At 47.7% G+C, this 15,301-nt stretch overlaps 1 protein-coding gene across 1 annotated transcript; it reads left to right on the forward strand.

Moving 5' to 3' along the window:
- Positions 1-11,897: 11,897 nt before the first annotated feature.
- LOC311589117 (granzyme E-like) lies at positions 11,898-14,859 on the forward strand (the record flags this gene model as incomplete). The annotated part of the gene is made up of 5 exons (XM_084767400.1): positions 11,898-12,074; positions 13,133-13,283; positions 13,722-13,857; positions 14,063-14,323; positions 14,716-14,859. The coding sequence occupies exons 1-5, from the start codon at positions 11,999-12,001 to the stop codon at positions 14,857-14,859; spliced, it is 768 nt and encodes a 255-aa protein (XP_084623526.1). The 5' UTR covers positions 11,898-11,998.
- Positions 14,860-15,301: the final 442 nt, after the last annotated feature.

The raw sequence follows: 15,301 nt of genomic DNA on the forward strand, positions 1-15,301 counted from the left end.
CTGATATCTGGGGCAGACTGCCAGATAAAAGCCATGGCCAGGGTGGTGGCCAGGAGGGGGTCCTCCGGATCATATGGAGTATAGACCCTATAAGCTTCTTTTAGACGCTCAAGGAAAGCTGACGGCGTCTCATCTGCTTTTTGAGTAACCATCTTAACCTGGGCCAAATTGGTGGGCCGCCTGGCGGCTTTTTGGAGACCCGCTATAAGCAGCTGACGATAAAGGCGTAGGTGGGCCCTACCTTCCTCAGTATTGAAGTCCCAGTCGGGTCGTTCCAAGGGGAAGGCACTGGCTATCTCATTTGGCAGCTGGGTAGGCCGCCCATTAGCTCCTGGGACGCTCTTGCGTGCCTCCAGAAGGACGCGCTGCTTTTTCTCAGAGGTAAGGAGCGTCTGTAGAAGCTGTTGACAATCATCCCAAGTGGGTTGATGGGTGACTAGAATGGACTCAATAAGGGAGGTTAGCCGGGAGGGGTCCTTAGAAAAAGAAGGGTTATTATTTTTCCAGTTATAAAGATCTGAGGCGGAAAACGGCCAATATTGTACCTGGCCACCCATGCCAGCCCGAAGGGGGAAGGCCTGAGAGGTCTGGGGTGGAACCTCGCGCCGGCTGCGTAGTCGGCCGGCCATTGGTGAGGCCTCGGTTGCTGCGGTGGGAGCAATATCGTCAGGGTGAGGCATGGGTCCGGAGCGCTCAGGCGGCGGCGGCGCAAGATCTTCAGGTGGCCCCGGCAAGGGAGGAGCCGAGGGAGCCTGAAGTCCGGCCGGTGAGGCTGGGCCTGGGGCCCGATAAGGGGGTGGTTCTTCAGTCAGGAGATCCAGGAGGGGTCCCTCATCCGGTGGCAAGACCTTGGGGGGGGCGCGTACAATGGCGGGGTAGAGACCTGCCCCAGCGGGGGCCGCTGGAGTCTGGGCCGGCGGCTGCGTCAAAGCGGAATGGGGAGCGGCCCCAGGGGAAGCCGCTGGAGTCTGGGCCGGCGGCTGCGTCAAAGCGGAATGGGGAGCGGCCCCAGGGGAAGCCGCTGGAGTCTGGGCCGGCGGCTGCGTCAAAGCGGAATGGGGAGCGGCCCCAGGGGAAGCCGCTGGAGTCTGGGCCGGCGGCTGTTCTAAGGTGGGCGTGATAAGAGAGGTGGGGATAGTAGGGGGCTGAATGAGGAAAGGTCTGACCCATGGAGGAGGGTCACGAACGAGAGATTCCCAAGTCATTATGTAGGGGACCTGGTCCGGATGACCGTGTGGTCCAGGGTCTATAATTTTGGACTTGATCTGTAGAATGAGAGAAAGGTTAAAAGTGCCATCTTGTGGCCACCCGGTATAAAGCGTAGGCCATTCAGCGGAACAAAGAGTTTCCCATCTGCCCTTGCGAACTTCTACTGACAAATTGTGCGCTATGGCACGGACCTCTTTGAAGTGCTGCAAAGTAAGGGTTAGTGGGGTGACAAGAGTCTGACCCATGGTGCCGAAAATATAGAACGAAACACAACAGAGAAACACTACACACAGAAGACCAGACACAGCCTGCGCGGGACGCTTGCGCCAAAGCGAAAATAAAGCGGCGGTTGCAGGCGGCGGCTCGGCCGCCGCAGGGGATCCGTACCCCCCGCCTTCCAGATGAGGCGAATAGCCTCTCAGATGGGCCGGAGCCCCAAATAACCCTGGAGGAGACAGGGTTCTAGTACAGAATTCCACAGGGACGTCTCCCCGGGCCACAAGGGGGGAGTACAAGCTCGTCAGCTTCCCCCGCCCTTGCCAGATTCAGAGAGTTTGCGCAAACACCGTGACACGTAACGATTAACAACGATCAACAACGACAAAGCCGGCCGGCGCAAAGACAAAGGCTTACCTCCCGAATTTGGGTCGATGGTCCCCAGGCGGGGGTCTCGATCTCGGTGGAACCTCCAAATGTAAGACCCCCGACACGGCGGTCTTAACGCGGAGACCCCCACCAAGAACCAACGAGACCAAGGCTTCGGCTGCAACAAGCAAGAGGCTTTATTATTAAGGGGACGGGTACCCGGGCGTTTCAGTCTCCCAAGAGGCTGGCGCGCCGGGCGAGTCTTTAGGGGGTCCTTTATAGGGAGTTTGGCGGGAAGCTCGGTTACAGAAGCGAAAAAGCATAGTTACAGGGCTCTGATTGGTAAATTTAAATGAGGCGAGGTTATAGTCCGGTCATTAGGTGGGCTCTGGGAGCAGGGGAGTTTACCCGTTCTCTGGGCCAGGTGGCCATCCATAAATATCTTGTTTGACATGGAGCGAGGTTATGGCCCGGCCATCGGATGGGAACAGGGGAGTTTGTCCACTCCCTGGGCCAGATGGCCAACCATAAATATTTTGTTTGACAAGGACAAGCACGCTTTTATCTTTCTCCTCTGAGCTCCAGGCCTTATCTTACCTCGGGAACCCATTATTTTAGTCTTGCCTTGCAAGATAACGTTACTGCTGCTATGCTTGCTATGCCGGGTGCACAGGGGAGGGGGTCTTACAGGACGCTCTTGATCTCATTTGTTTTTCCTGTGAAACGATATTATGATGAGTTAGCACAGGCTCAGCTCCTGGTACAGCTGTGGGGAGATGCTGAGGCATTGGTGCTAAGGACAGCCATCATGTGGCAGAGGAGAAGGCTTAACATGTGATTTCATTTAGAAAAACTAGGAGGTTTGAAGGTGGTTGAGTCATTTCTCGGGCAACTTCCTTAAGCTGTGTTGTAGCTGTAAAGGCTTTGGCCAGGGAGGAGGCCTGGTAAGAGGCAGTCCCAATATCATAGGCATAAACCATTTGTCATAATGTTCATGTTTAGTCCCTGGCATGTTTGCCTGTACTCTGGGGTCATTCCTTCCCAGATAACATTGTTTAGGATCGCTGCTTTTGCAGCAGGGTCTGCTGTCTTTTGTCTAAACTGGCTTGTATCTTTAGTATAAAGTATTGGAGGGTCTCAGTTGGTTTTTTTAAAAGAGAGCCAGTAGAGAAACCTCTCCAGGGCCTGTGGATAAGAGAGTTAGGTGGTCCAAGGCCTGAAGTGCAATTGAACGAATTTGGGCCAGGAAGACAGCAGGGAGTAAAACCTGCTGAAGTTTTGTGGAGAAATTACCTTGGCCAAACAGTTGTTCGTAATTCCAGTTTATTAATTGCTCTCTCTGTGTGTGTGCGCATGTGTGTGCGTGTGTGTGCATGTGTGTGCGCGCATGTGTGTGTGGTTGTCCTTGCTGTAGTCCTACCTGTGGATTATATATTTTGTTTTCTCTGTCTTGAATTTGGCATTTATTCATCCCTAAACAGGGCCTCCCATTGTATAAACAGAGAGCTGGGGAGAGGAGACCCACATAAATCTTTCCAGTCTTGCAGAGTTAAAAAGTTTGCATTGAAAATTTGTAAAATAGATTTGGTCCATGGGGTATGAATTGTGTCCTCTCCCAACGGCTTGGTGTAGCTTTTAAAATTATGCTGTCTGAAGCGCGTACCAGACTAGTGAGTGTTGTCTTGTTTAAACATAAATTAACAGGAAAAATCCCCATGGGCAGGTGTCTCAAGGTTCCTGGAAATTAGGACCTAGGTGGCTGGGGATAGCTACTTCCAGGCTGGGGATAACTATTCTTAGCCAGCAAGTCTCTGAGTCTCTGAGTCTCCATGGTTAGAAAGCTGTCTTATGGCTGTGGGTGGAGGAGGTTCCTCAGGTGGAGGTGGGAGAGGTGGGGGGAGGGCTTATCTGAGTCTCGTTTTAAGGGTCTTCACCCTCTGCATCCAATGAGGAGTTAGAATCTTTGTTCTCTGTGGTCAGTGAAGGGTCATAAGGCGGAGGGGGAAGGGAGGGAGGGAGGGAGGGAAGTGGTGGTGTGGAATTAAATCATGTGCTTTATTTAAGAGCATTGCTTTTAAAAAGACAACTGGGTCATCTACGGGGCGATTTTTAGGGTCTTCCTCTTCATTTGAGACCTGTCATTTGGTTTTCTTTTCAGTCTTTCCCTCTGATGGGTCACTCTGAGGTTTGGGGGTGGTTTTTGTTACTCATTGTCTAATAGCAGCTATTACCGGGAGAAAGGAGGGAGGCAAATTGTAGCCTCCCTGGGATGTTCTCTTATGAGCTAGGTAAGCCATCAGGTCCAAAGATCTGAGATATCTGCTGATAGGACCCAAGGGATGAATTGAAGCATCTCACCGCAGAATTCTAAAGCTTTCTTTTTGGGAGATTTTAAGTCATCTGGACTTAAGTAAAGCTCTGAGGGAGTGAATTTGGATATCTCTTTGATGTGATGTCCAGTTTCCTGTGGTTAGAAAGGAAGGAAAGTGCTTGATAGAGACTTGATTCTCCCTCGAGAAAGTTGAAGTTTCCGTGAGCAATCAGCTTGGGGGAGTGAGTAAGCCCCAGGCAGCACAAGCTTGGAAGGAAAGTGACCAGTCCTCAGGATGGAAAGGCCAGGCAGAGTTTCACTACCCATTGCCTGGAGGGGGCGATGCGGGGGGTGTAGCAGACGCTTAGCAGAGCCTGGAGCCAGAATTCCTTATCCACTCATCTTGGTACCCGTTGCTCTCTACAGCGGGGGACCTCCAGACTCCTAATGTACAGTGGGGAGCCTGACTACCCTTCTTGTAAGGGGCTGCTTACCTTTCCTGGTATAGTCTCGAGCCCCACACCAGGCACCAGCTGTGGTTCTCTTCCTCCCTGGGGAGCTGATGGCCACCAGACCACCTAGGCAAGGGGAGCAAAAGATGAGATACAGGGCCTGGAAGACCATAAGCATGACAGAGATAAAACACTCTGGGATACACTTCAGGAGCTAGTTCAACTTTACTCAGGGAGAAAAAAGGTTATATACCCCTTGGGGAGTGTGTGTGGGGCTTCCAGGACAGCTGTTTATAAGTGGTTGAAACCAGACACTTTAGCATGCGTATTTTACATTTGGCAGCACACTCCTATCGTATGACTGGAACACAGTACCTAATTATCCTATAGGCGCAGGGAAGGGAAAGCCAGCAGGGAGCTGTGTCAAGGGCCATATATCAAAGGTGGTTAGGGACATTTATGTCTAAAGACACTCTCCAGATGGAGTCAGGCACAGAGCCAAAGGCCCTGCTGGGGAGAGGGAGTCCTGCACCTATCACTGAGCTCAGAATGGCTACCTGGACTGTAAGGGCTGCAGCCTCAAGCAGCAGGATTCTTCCAACAATCTCCCACATGCTACAAGTGGTGAAGGGGAAGGGAGAGGGAAGGTATCTCTCCATCACCCATGCTGCCACAAGGAAACAAGTGGTAGGGTAAGTCCTTTCATGCCCATGTCCTTGAGGCAAGCTCATGCACAACTCTTGGAATGTATGGGACTCCATTCTCAGGAGTACTACAGCTCAGCAGCATGAGGGTGAGGCCAGCTCTCTTGCTGTCATGCCTCCAGGGCCAGCTCTCTCATGATGCCCAGGTGAGGGGTAGGGACAGGTCTGCACAGCCTTCAGACATCAATTTGCCCTCAGAAGGCAGCCTAGACCGGGAACATCCACCTGGACGTTGGTGATAACAGGTGCTATGGTGCTGCAGGCTATGGACCCAGATGTGCTGCCTGATGGCAGCACAGGTCTGGACCGCATCATGGTTGCAGGTAGTACTACAAGAGGCTGTTCCTCACTACCCTCGGCTCTCCAGCTCTGCCTCTCTTTGTTGTGCTCACATTCTGTTTCTGTTTCTCTTCCATTTCTCTGCCACTTACTTTCTCTTCTTAGTGGCACCTGGAGTGTCTGTGTGTTGTCTCAGGAGTGGTCTCAGATGTGCTATACCCTGCTCTCTCCTGCGCTCATGCATTACAGGACAGGGAAGGGGTCATCTGTTGCATGATCTGCACCTCCCTGCCAGGCCTGCACTGTGATGGACTGGTGTTCATCTTAGACTAGCTCCCTGTCTGGGCCCCTTGGTGCGAGACTGGTGGTCGGTTCAAGGTTGGTTTTTGTTGTTGTTTTTTTGTTGTTGTTTTTTTGTTTTTTGTTTTTTTTTCCCAGAGAATGTTAGGCTAATCATTCAGATGTTCACAGGTCAAAACACTGAGTGGAGACATAGCCTCTCTCTTTGCCGCCACCTGCTGTAGCACATGTGACACAGCAGCCACCTCTGCAAAGCCTCTTGGGGTAGATAGGGGATTTATTTTATTTTATTTTATATTGGGTGTACATTTGAAATTTCCAGACCTGTGGTTCTTGTAGTTGGGAGGGGGAATCCGAAGACAGTGGGAAAAGGGAGAGGGCCAAGGAAAGGGGGAAGAGGTTCCACCCTCAGAAGTAGGCAGGTGGGAAAATTTAGGCTGCTGGTTGACAGGAGTTCTTACTTGGAGTCTATTTGGCTTTTGAGAGGTGGATTTAAATCAAATCCCTGAAGCTTTTAAGTTTTTTAAGATTTTAAGTTCATAAAAAGAGATACAATTTTACCACTGTAATCTTTACTGAAACCCATATTGTATAAAGGGTAGAATATTTATGTCTTTGAGTTATAGTAAAAGTTTGGGATCCCAAACAATAGCATAAAGAGAGGGAAAGAAGTCTGAAAATCTTAAATCATTTTCTCAGACCCATAATTAATTTTTTTAAATCCTCACAATTTACTTAAATTCTCACATCCTCAGTCATTAAAACATTTTCTTAGACCATTTTTCTACAGACTCTCACAACTTAGTTTATATATTTTCAGATCTTTACAACTTCTATTTATCTACATTAGAACTTTTTTTAGACTTTCATAACCTCAAACCTTTATAACTCGGTGAATAGGAAAACTAGCAGTTCATATAGTCGAGGTGAGGTTAGTTCGCTGGTATACATTGCAGGTTTGGGTTATGTTCTGTAAAAAAAAAAATCATATCTTCTGAGAGTCAGGTGGGTTTGAATAAATAATAAAAAGGATTTATAGGTTAGAGTAAAATATTTGTTATAAGTATCAGACAATGTCCTGTGTTGAAGGAGGGCCAGGGGTGTTGTTTTCTGAGTTAAGTAGTAGAGTCATGTGGAGGGAAGTGTGGAGAGCCATAAGAGATAAAAGAGCAGGCTGAAGGGCTGCCATGTTGGGACAATTATTGCCTTTACCAGCAATGGAGGGTTCTGTCTGATGTGCCTTGGAATGAACCAAGCCACTTTGAGAAAATAAAAGAGAGGCCCTGAGGAGGTCATGGATATATGAAGAGTTAATAATTGAGTTGGCTTCTTGTGTTTAGAAATCCTTGTTCCTTCCAGATGGTGGAGTGTGTTAGCAAGATAAGAAAAACATAAATGGAGAATAGGTAGACTCTGTTAATGATGTGGTTTTGGCAATTTGGAAGGCTCTGGTGAGGGCTAGTAATTCTGCCTGTTGGTGGGTAGCATGTGGGTATAAGGAGGCCTCCTCAATGATGGCAGCATCTGGGGCCATGCTGCAACATGGTGGCTATCAGAGAGGAAGAAATGCCATTTATATACAAAGTGTAGGAAGAAGTCACTAGATGACCCTCTTGTGTGTGAGATGGATGGCGGGGGGGGGGGAGGTATTCTAGAGTCTCTGACAGGAGTGAAGCAGGTCTGGAGGATGTTGGAGTAAAGGGATAAACATGGAGGGGTTGAGGGGATGTGAGGTAAGAAACAAGAGTTGTACTTTTTTTTTTAATAAGAGAAGTTTTGAGGGATAGAATCCAAGATGGTGGAAGTGATTGGAGTCCTTCATAAATTGGACTTGAAAGAGTGAGTGGTAGATTGTCAGGGGGATCTTAGTGTTAATTTGTTAGATTTAGAGATGAGCAGAGAGGCTGTGACAAGAGTACTTTAACAGGAAGGCCAGATGGGATGGTGTTGCCTAGGCTCTGGATAGATAAGTGTCAGGAGCAAAGTAGGACCTAGAAAGTGTCTGAGACCTCCTCAAAGGCATAATCTTGTTTTTGTAAGTCTAAAAATAGAAAGATCTGCATATCTGGGAGGTTGATGGCCGGGGTTAATAGGAGAGCATTTTTTAAAGAGTTGTTTCATCTAAGGGGAGGTCCCCCTTAGTCACAGTCAGAGGGGAGGGGAATAGGGTGAAAGCGGGAGGGAGGGAGGAAGGAATGGGAGGATACAAGAGATGGGATAACAATTGAGATGTAATATGAATATTGTCAACAAAAAGAAAAAAAACCAAAAGAAAAAAAAAAGAGTTGTTTGTCAGAGAGATTCAAGATGGCAGCGCCGATCATGCACTGTGTCCGACTGGAGAAGGGTTGGGAGCTACAGAGTGCCACAACAGGGGTGCACTGTGTGAGAGGACTCCACACTGTGTGGTGCACAGGTGGGTCTGGCCCGGGACCATCCAGTTGGTCCATGGAGGAGTCTCTGGGTCTCTGCAGGTGTGTGCCCAGTCCCCAGAGTCTGGATGCATGCCTGTCTACAAGCTGTATCTATGCTCTATCTACATCTCAGACTCAGTCTGGACTGAACTGTGGCCTACAGGGCACCAGAGTCTGGGTCGGCTAGCCCAGGGGAGACCACAGGGCGTGGAGGACCAGTGAATCTGACCTCGGAATATCAACTAGTCAATACAAGGAAGGCTCCAGTGTTCAGGAGGGCCCAGGCACAGTTGCCAAAGCCATATACTGGCTAGCTCACTGCACTCCCTCTCCGTCTTAGACTGAACTGTGGGCTGCAGGGTACCAACATGTGGTGTGGAGCATGGGCAGATCTGACCTCAGGTCACCTGGCTAATCCATGGAGAGTTCACAGGTTCAAGAAGGTGCAGGCACAGGTCAGGAGCAGGAGTGACTCCCAAAACTTAGCCACATGTGGGGAAGCAAGGAGCACCCTTGCTCTCTGTCTCGATCCAAACAGTAGGCCATAAGTCTCTGGTTCTTCTAGCCCAGAGGAAACCAGAACATGGAACACGGGTGGTCACCCAGCCAATCCAGAGAGAGGGCGCAGGCTCCAATGCTTAGCTAGCCACAGCATGCTAGCAAGCAGCACCCCTCTCTGTGCATCAAAAGGAACTGTGGACCAGAAGGCACCAGTGTCTGGGTCTTTTAGCCCAGAGGAGACCCCACGGTGTAGAGCACAATTGACTCTGACGTCAGGCCACCCAACCAATACATGGAAAGTTCCTAGATCTGAACTGAGGTTACCCACCTGATCCATGGAAGAGTTCGCTGATTCGTTGCAGCTGAAAACAATTTTATGAAGAGTGATGTTGCCTTGCTTTTACATTTGGCATGAGAATTTGAAAACAATTTCATGATTTCCAGAAATATTGTAACTACTTTGGTATTTTCACAAATCCATTTTTAGTCACCATATATATGGTACCAGCTGGTTGTCAAATGGAATGCATAGAACTGCAATTCTTCATTCAACTTAAAAATATTTTTGATCATGTCCATTCATGACCTTTATGGGGCTTTTATAGGTCCTTCTCAGAGATGGATGCTCACACTTTACAGTCACACTGCATTCACACCACTGCTATTTCACAGCAGCTACATTTGTGAGCAACCAATTTCAAGGACTGAGCACACAATGACTGGAGAGATGGTTCAGAAGACTGAACAGGATGGGTTGTTCTTCAGAGGATCCAAGTTCAATTCTGAGCAGCCATGTTGCGTACTTTATATCCACTTGTTATTTCAGATCCTCTAGTTTCCAAGGGCACCTGTACTCAAGTACACATACCCAAGCACCTGCACTCATGGGCACATACCCAAACTCAGATATGTACACTCAATAAAACGTTAAAATCTTTTAGCTCTATGCCCTCTAGAATTGACAAGAAAATCATACCCAGGAAACCTCAAAAATGCGGCTGCTAAAACGAGACCTGAGCGATGACAACAACCAGGTGATCTTCCAAAGAGGATGGGGAAATAGGAAGTGGCCCCATCGCTTGATGAGGAGCAAGAAACAATTATAAGCTGCTGAGAGGGAGAATCAGTCTTTCCCTAATATGGTCATCCAATCCCAAGTTGTCAGACCTGGTAGAAATATGTGTTCAAGAAATATTAAGATGACGTAGTAACTTGGATTTATATATTTACTCCCTTGTAATTGTGTGAGTGAGAATAATAATTAAAGAATAAGAGATCATGAATCTGAAGGGGGTTGAGAGACATGGGAGGAATGAGAGCAAAAGTGGGGGAAATATATCTTAATTTAAAGTGTTAAGCACACTAAGAGGAAAGCAAAACCAAAATATATGAGCAGGACTTTAGGAATTCACTGAGATCAGACCTATGTCCATCAAGCATGGGAGTGAAACATTCATTTCTCAAAAGCAATGTTGGATATCCGTGCAGATTCCTGTTGTCCTCCTCTCCTTTATGGCAAAAGCATAATGAAGTAAATGTTATGACTTATATGTTTTCAATTTATTTATTAGACATGACCAACATAGAGCTTGCTTCCTGGTTTTAAAAGATCATCTCCAAATGTGCACCCACATAATTAAGATTATTTTATTCTATAAGGGTGTTATAGCTTATCTGTGTGTGCAGATATTGTGTCATTTATATACAGTCTCTTTTCAGGGGGAAATTAGCAACTTTCCTTATAGCTTGTGTAAGAAATGTGTAGCCCAAAAGTTATCCCTTCAATGTGGCACAAAAAAGGCAAAAGATTAAGTACATGTGGACTACATGATTAATTTTAAATCCAATTAATATAAGCACTTTAGTTTACAACTAAGACAGGAAAACCTCCACTGGTATATGATGAAGAAATTTTTAAAAATCTGAAAAACATAAAGTAGTGATGGAAAAGCAGGAACTGAGTAGGTCTGTGGGTTACCTAGATACGCACCCTACCCCCCCACCAACACCTGTCTTCAGGGCAAGGCCAGCCTGTCTCACCCACAGCTGACCCCACACAGCTCTCAGCATCTTGTCCTCTAAGCTCATGTTCTCAGCTCCCTCCAGGCAAGTTCAGCCTTCTCAGCGCTGCATCCCTGTCTCTCTCACTCCTGACCTAGATCATTAAATCATCATTCAAGATCTTAACAAGATCCTGTTTGTCTATAGAAAATGCTAGGCAGACCTGTAGACAGTACCCTGAAGTCCTCAGAGGGAAGCCAATGCTGAGCTTGCTGACCATTAAACTCAATCTTGGAGCTCTTGCCCCAGACATAAATGACAGTAGCTAATAAACAAGTACCTACACCTGTCACTTGTGATTCGTTATTATACTTAACTACATATGACAGTAACGTGTGATCCTTGGATACAGGGCAAACACTTGCTTTGAGATTTCTCTCTAACTTCTTAGCAGTTTCAGAAGAGTCAGAGTGAGATATGATTAATTCATCAGATTATTCAAACAGATTGTTCCATAGTATGATCAGTTGTCCCAAAGGTTAGTGAGATGATGAACTGCAATACTGCCTAGCCAGTGGTATCAAGACTTTAAGTACTGTGTTATAGTAGTGCTATAATTGTTTTTAGGATAAATTGGTTGTCAGTATTATTTAAAAAAGAAAGTTTTTTTTTTGGAGACAGATTCTGTCTGTGTTAGTCTTGGTTGTCCCAGACTTCCTTTGTAGACCAGGCTGGCTTCGAACTCACAGCAACCTGCCTGCCTCTGCCTCCCGAGTGCTGGGATTAAAGGCTTGCATAAAAAAAAAACCTAACCAAACCAACAACCAACCACCAACAACAAAGAAGAAGAAGAAGAAGAAGAAGAAGAAGAAGAAGAAGAAGAAGAAGAAGAAGAAGAAAAGAAGGAAGGAAGGAAAAAAAGAAACCCAAATAGATCTTACCACAATGTAAAAGGATTTAATAGAAAAAGACACATTTTTGTCTCAATGCAGCCACAGTAGACTTCCTGGGTGCTCAGGACTATTCAACCACAGTGTCTACACTCTCTACTTTCTTGCTAGCTTAGCTGATAATAGGTAAATGTGGTGACAGCGTCATGTTTACCCAAATCAGAAAACTTCCTTATATGATGTGACACAGATGAGAAGCAGAGCTGCATAGGTTTAAAAGCCCGTGAGGCCACTGAGCACACACCTGCTTCATCCCCTTCCCAGGGCTGTGTCTACTCTGCCCTCCTCAAACATGAGCAGCCCTCCTGGGAAGATGGCACCAGTGCTGATTCTCCTGGCCTTTCTTCTGCCCCTTGGAGCTCAAGCAGGTAAGTGAGCAGCCCTGTTGCAGAGGTGTCATCTCATGACACCACTGCTGTCCTTCTGCTAGGCAGGAGTCAGGAATGATTCTGACAGTGCACACAGGAGCTTTGTGAACCTCAGGTCCCTCCTAAAGCCAGACTTGGAAATTTGACACTGGCTAGATTCTAACAAGGTCTGAGGAAGGGAGGTGTTTTCAGAAAGCTTAATAGAGACTGGCTTCTTCCAGCTTTTCTTCATCACGTGGGGACTAGATCATCCTTAGAAAGAGTTGTAACAGAGATGCAAAGATAGAAAATGTATGTCATTAACTTTCTTGAGCCTAGGTTAATGGCAACTTTAATGACCAGCATGCAATGAGTGAGGCCACCAGGTCAAGAATACTAACATTCTTCATTAACCTCCACCATTAGCCTGCTGAAAATCATGCCCAGGGTAACAAGATGCCTGCACTGCACATGCCACTAACTCTTCTGTCTAGTGCTAGTTGGCCTCTTCACTCTTTTCTGCAGCTCACCAACTATTTCCATCTTTGCCAGCACACTGAATGTCCCCCAGGCTCTGAATCCCACCAGCACCGCATCACCTATGCTCCAACTAAGTAGAAGTCATCATTCATTCTTGTAGCCAAAAGCATTTGCTGGGAGTCTAAGATGTGTTGGGCACCAGAATAGGAGAATGTCAGAAAATCCACATCCATAGTGCTTGGGGGTAAAAGGCATAGAAATGACACCAATCTCCATGTTAGAGAGGTTAGGGTGACTCACTAACAAAGAAAGGACCAAGGTGAGCCATACAGGATCCCCTTGGCTTCTAGCATCATGAAGACAGGGATTATTTCTCCATGCGCTTGTAAAATTGAGCCTGGTGGACAAGGGCTACCCAAGCCTTCTCAGAGCAGGATCTGAGGCTTAAGATTCACCAAAGATTATTCCATGTGCAAGGAATCCTGTCTGCAACCGTCTTAGGGGACTGCCGATCCCACCCTCTATCATCCTCCTTTCTAGATATTATCTCCTGACCTCATCTGTTGCAAGGTAACTCATATTCTATCCTTTTCTTTCAGAGGAGATCATTGGGGGCCATGAGGCCAGGCCCCACTCCCGCCCCTACATGGCATTTATTGAGTCTAAGGATATTGATGGGAATAGGAGTCGCTGCGGAGGCTTCCTGATTCGATACAACTTCGTGCTGACAGCTGCTCACTGCACTGGAAGGTGAGGAGAAGCAGCTCGCCCACAGTTTCTGAGACCCCCACACAGGTGCTTCTGTCCTTTCCTGTGGCTGCTCCCCTGAGAGCTCACTAGAAGACAGGACTGTGAAAATGAAAGTCTGATGTATATGGCATCAGAGGGTGTGAGGGCTGAGCCAGCAGCACACTTGAGCTGAAATCAACTGCACTGGCCCAACTAAAGCAGTGGTTGAGGTGGAATGTTCACCTTAAATCTCAGTGCAAGCTTTACAATACTATCTAGAAGCAAGAGGGAGCCGCCAGGACTCTCAGAGCCCTGAGAAACAGAGAGAAGTTGGTCACATATTGAGGCCGTCTTGTGTCCTCAAGTCCCCTCAGCTAGAACCCCATCCTGTCTTTCACAGCACCTGGATTACATCCTCCCTGACTGCACATCTCTCATGTTCTTTCTGTCTCTGCACAGCTCAAAGAAAGTCACGCTGGGGGCCCATAACATCAAGACACAGGAGCAGACCCAGCAGATCATCCCTGTGGCAAAAGCCATTCCCCACCCGGACTATAATCCTAAGGACTACTCCAATGACATCATGCTGTTAAAGGTGAGACCTGCCACCCTTCCCACCCACACACCTCCACTCCCCCTCACCCTCCACCCCACCCCTGCTGCCTGTGTTCTTCCTGGTGCAGCTCTTCCCCTCCCTTCTGCTCTCATCCTGCTTCTTTCCTCCCTTCTATCCTGGCTTTCGTGTGACCCAGGGCAGCAGGCTCCTGGCTGAGCTGGTCTCTCCTGTCTCTTCCCATCAGCTGGAGAGAAAGGCCAGGAGGAGTAAAGCTGTGAGGCTCCTCAACCTACCCAGGCGCAATGTCCATGTGAGGACTGGGGATGTGTGCCATGTGGCTGGCTGGGGATCAAAATCCCTTAAGGAGTTTTCTGTAACTGACCTCCTTCAAGAGGCTGAACTGATCATCGAGGGGGACAAGGAATGCAAAAAATGCTTCCGTCACTATTCCAACACCACACAGATATGTGCTGGAGACCCCAAAAAAGAGCAGCTTGCTTTTGCGGTGAGGTTCAAGCATTTAACAGACAAGACACAGGGAGAGAGGAACCTAAGAGAGGCCTGCCAGTGAGACTGGCCAGACCCTCAAGCCTCAGAGCAGAGAAGGCTCAGTCCAAGAGTGCACTTATTAGTCCCTTGTGTGGAGGTAGCAAGAGTGGGAGGTGGGGAAACTTCAGTCATCCCCCAAAATGCATCAATTATCCCACAGCATTCCTGAGGACTTCAGGGAATGCCTTGGACTGAGCTGGTAGGAAAAGTTGGGCTTCCCTGGAGCTCTGGCACTGAGGGAAGTTGGAAAGTCTGTCCTTACCCTGATCTGACTGTTTACCTTGCCAGGAGGAGGCCAGTGTAGAGCCAGAGGGAGCCAGGCTCAGTTCTTCCTTTCTCTGCCTACAGGGTGACTCTGGGGGACCCCTCATATGTGACAACAGAGCTTATGGGGTTGTATCCTATGGAAAATCCAAGAGGATCACTCCAGAAGTCTTCACTAAGGTTGCACACTTCCTGCCCTGGATAAACAGAAACATGAATCTCCCCTAACAGGTTTTAAACCATGTGCCTGACCATCTTGTCTGTACTCAGACAAGAACTATAGGCATTGGACAGCAAAGGCTGAAATTTCATAATAAATGATCTCCTAAGTGCATATACCTGAAGTCTGTTGTTGTCTGAGCCACTTTATTTTTTGTGCACCTCGTTGGTCTAGGCAGCCATGTCCTGTCAGTTCTGGGCTTTGCTTCCTCCTCCTTCCCCAGCCCCTCCCCTCACTGGAACTTCAGGCTGTAAAATTCCCACATATTTATCATGCATACGTGGTGGGAGTAGGGGATTGGTTTTTTTTTTTTTTTAAATTTTTGATATAGGATCTCACTGTATAGGTCTGGCTGGCCTGGAATTTACTATGGAAACCATCCTGGACTTAAACTCACAGAGATCTGCCCCTCTCTACTTTGCCAGTGCTGGGATTAACATTGTCTGCCAG

Source organism: Acomys minous (genome assembly GCF_964271855.1).
Source record: "Acomys minous genome assembly, chromosome: 18".
NCBI classification, from domain to species: Eukaryota; Metazoa; Chordata; class Mammalia; order Rodentia; family Muridae; genus Acomys; species Acomys minous.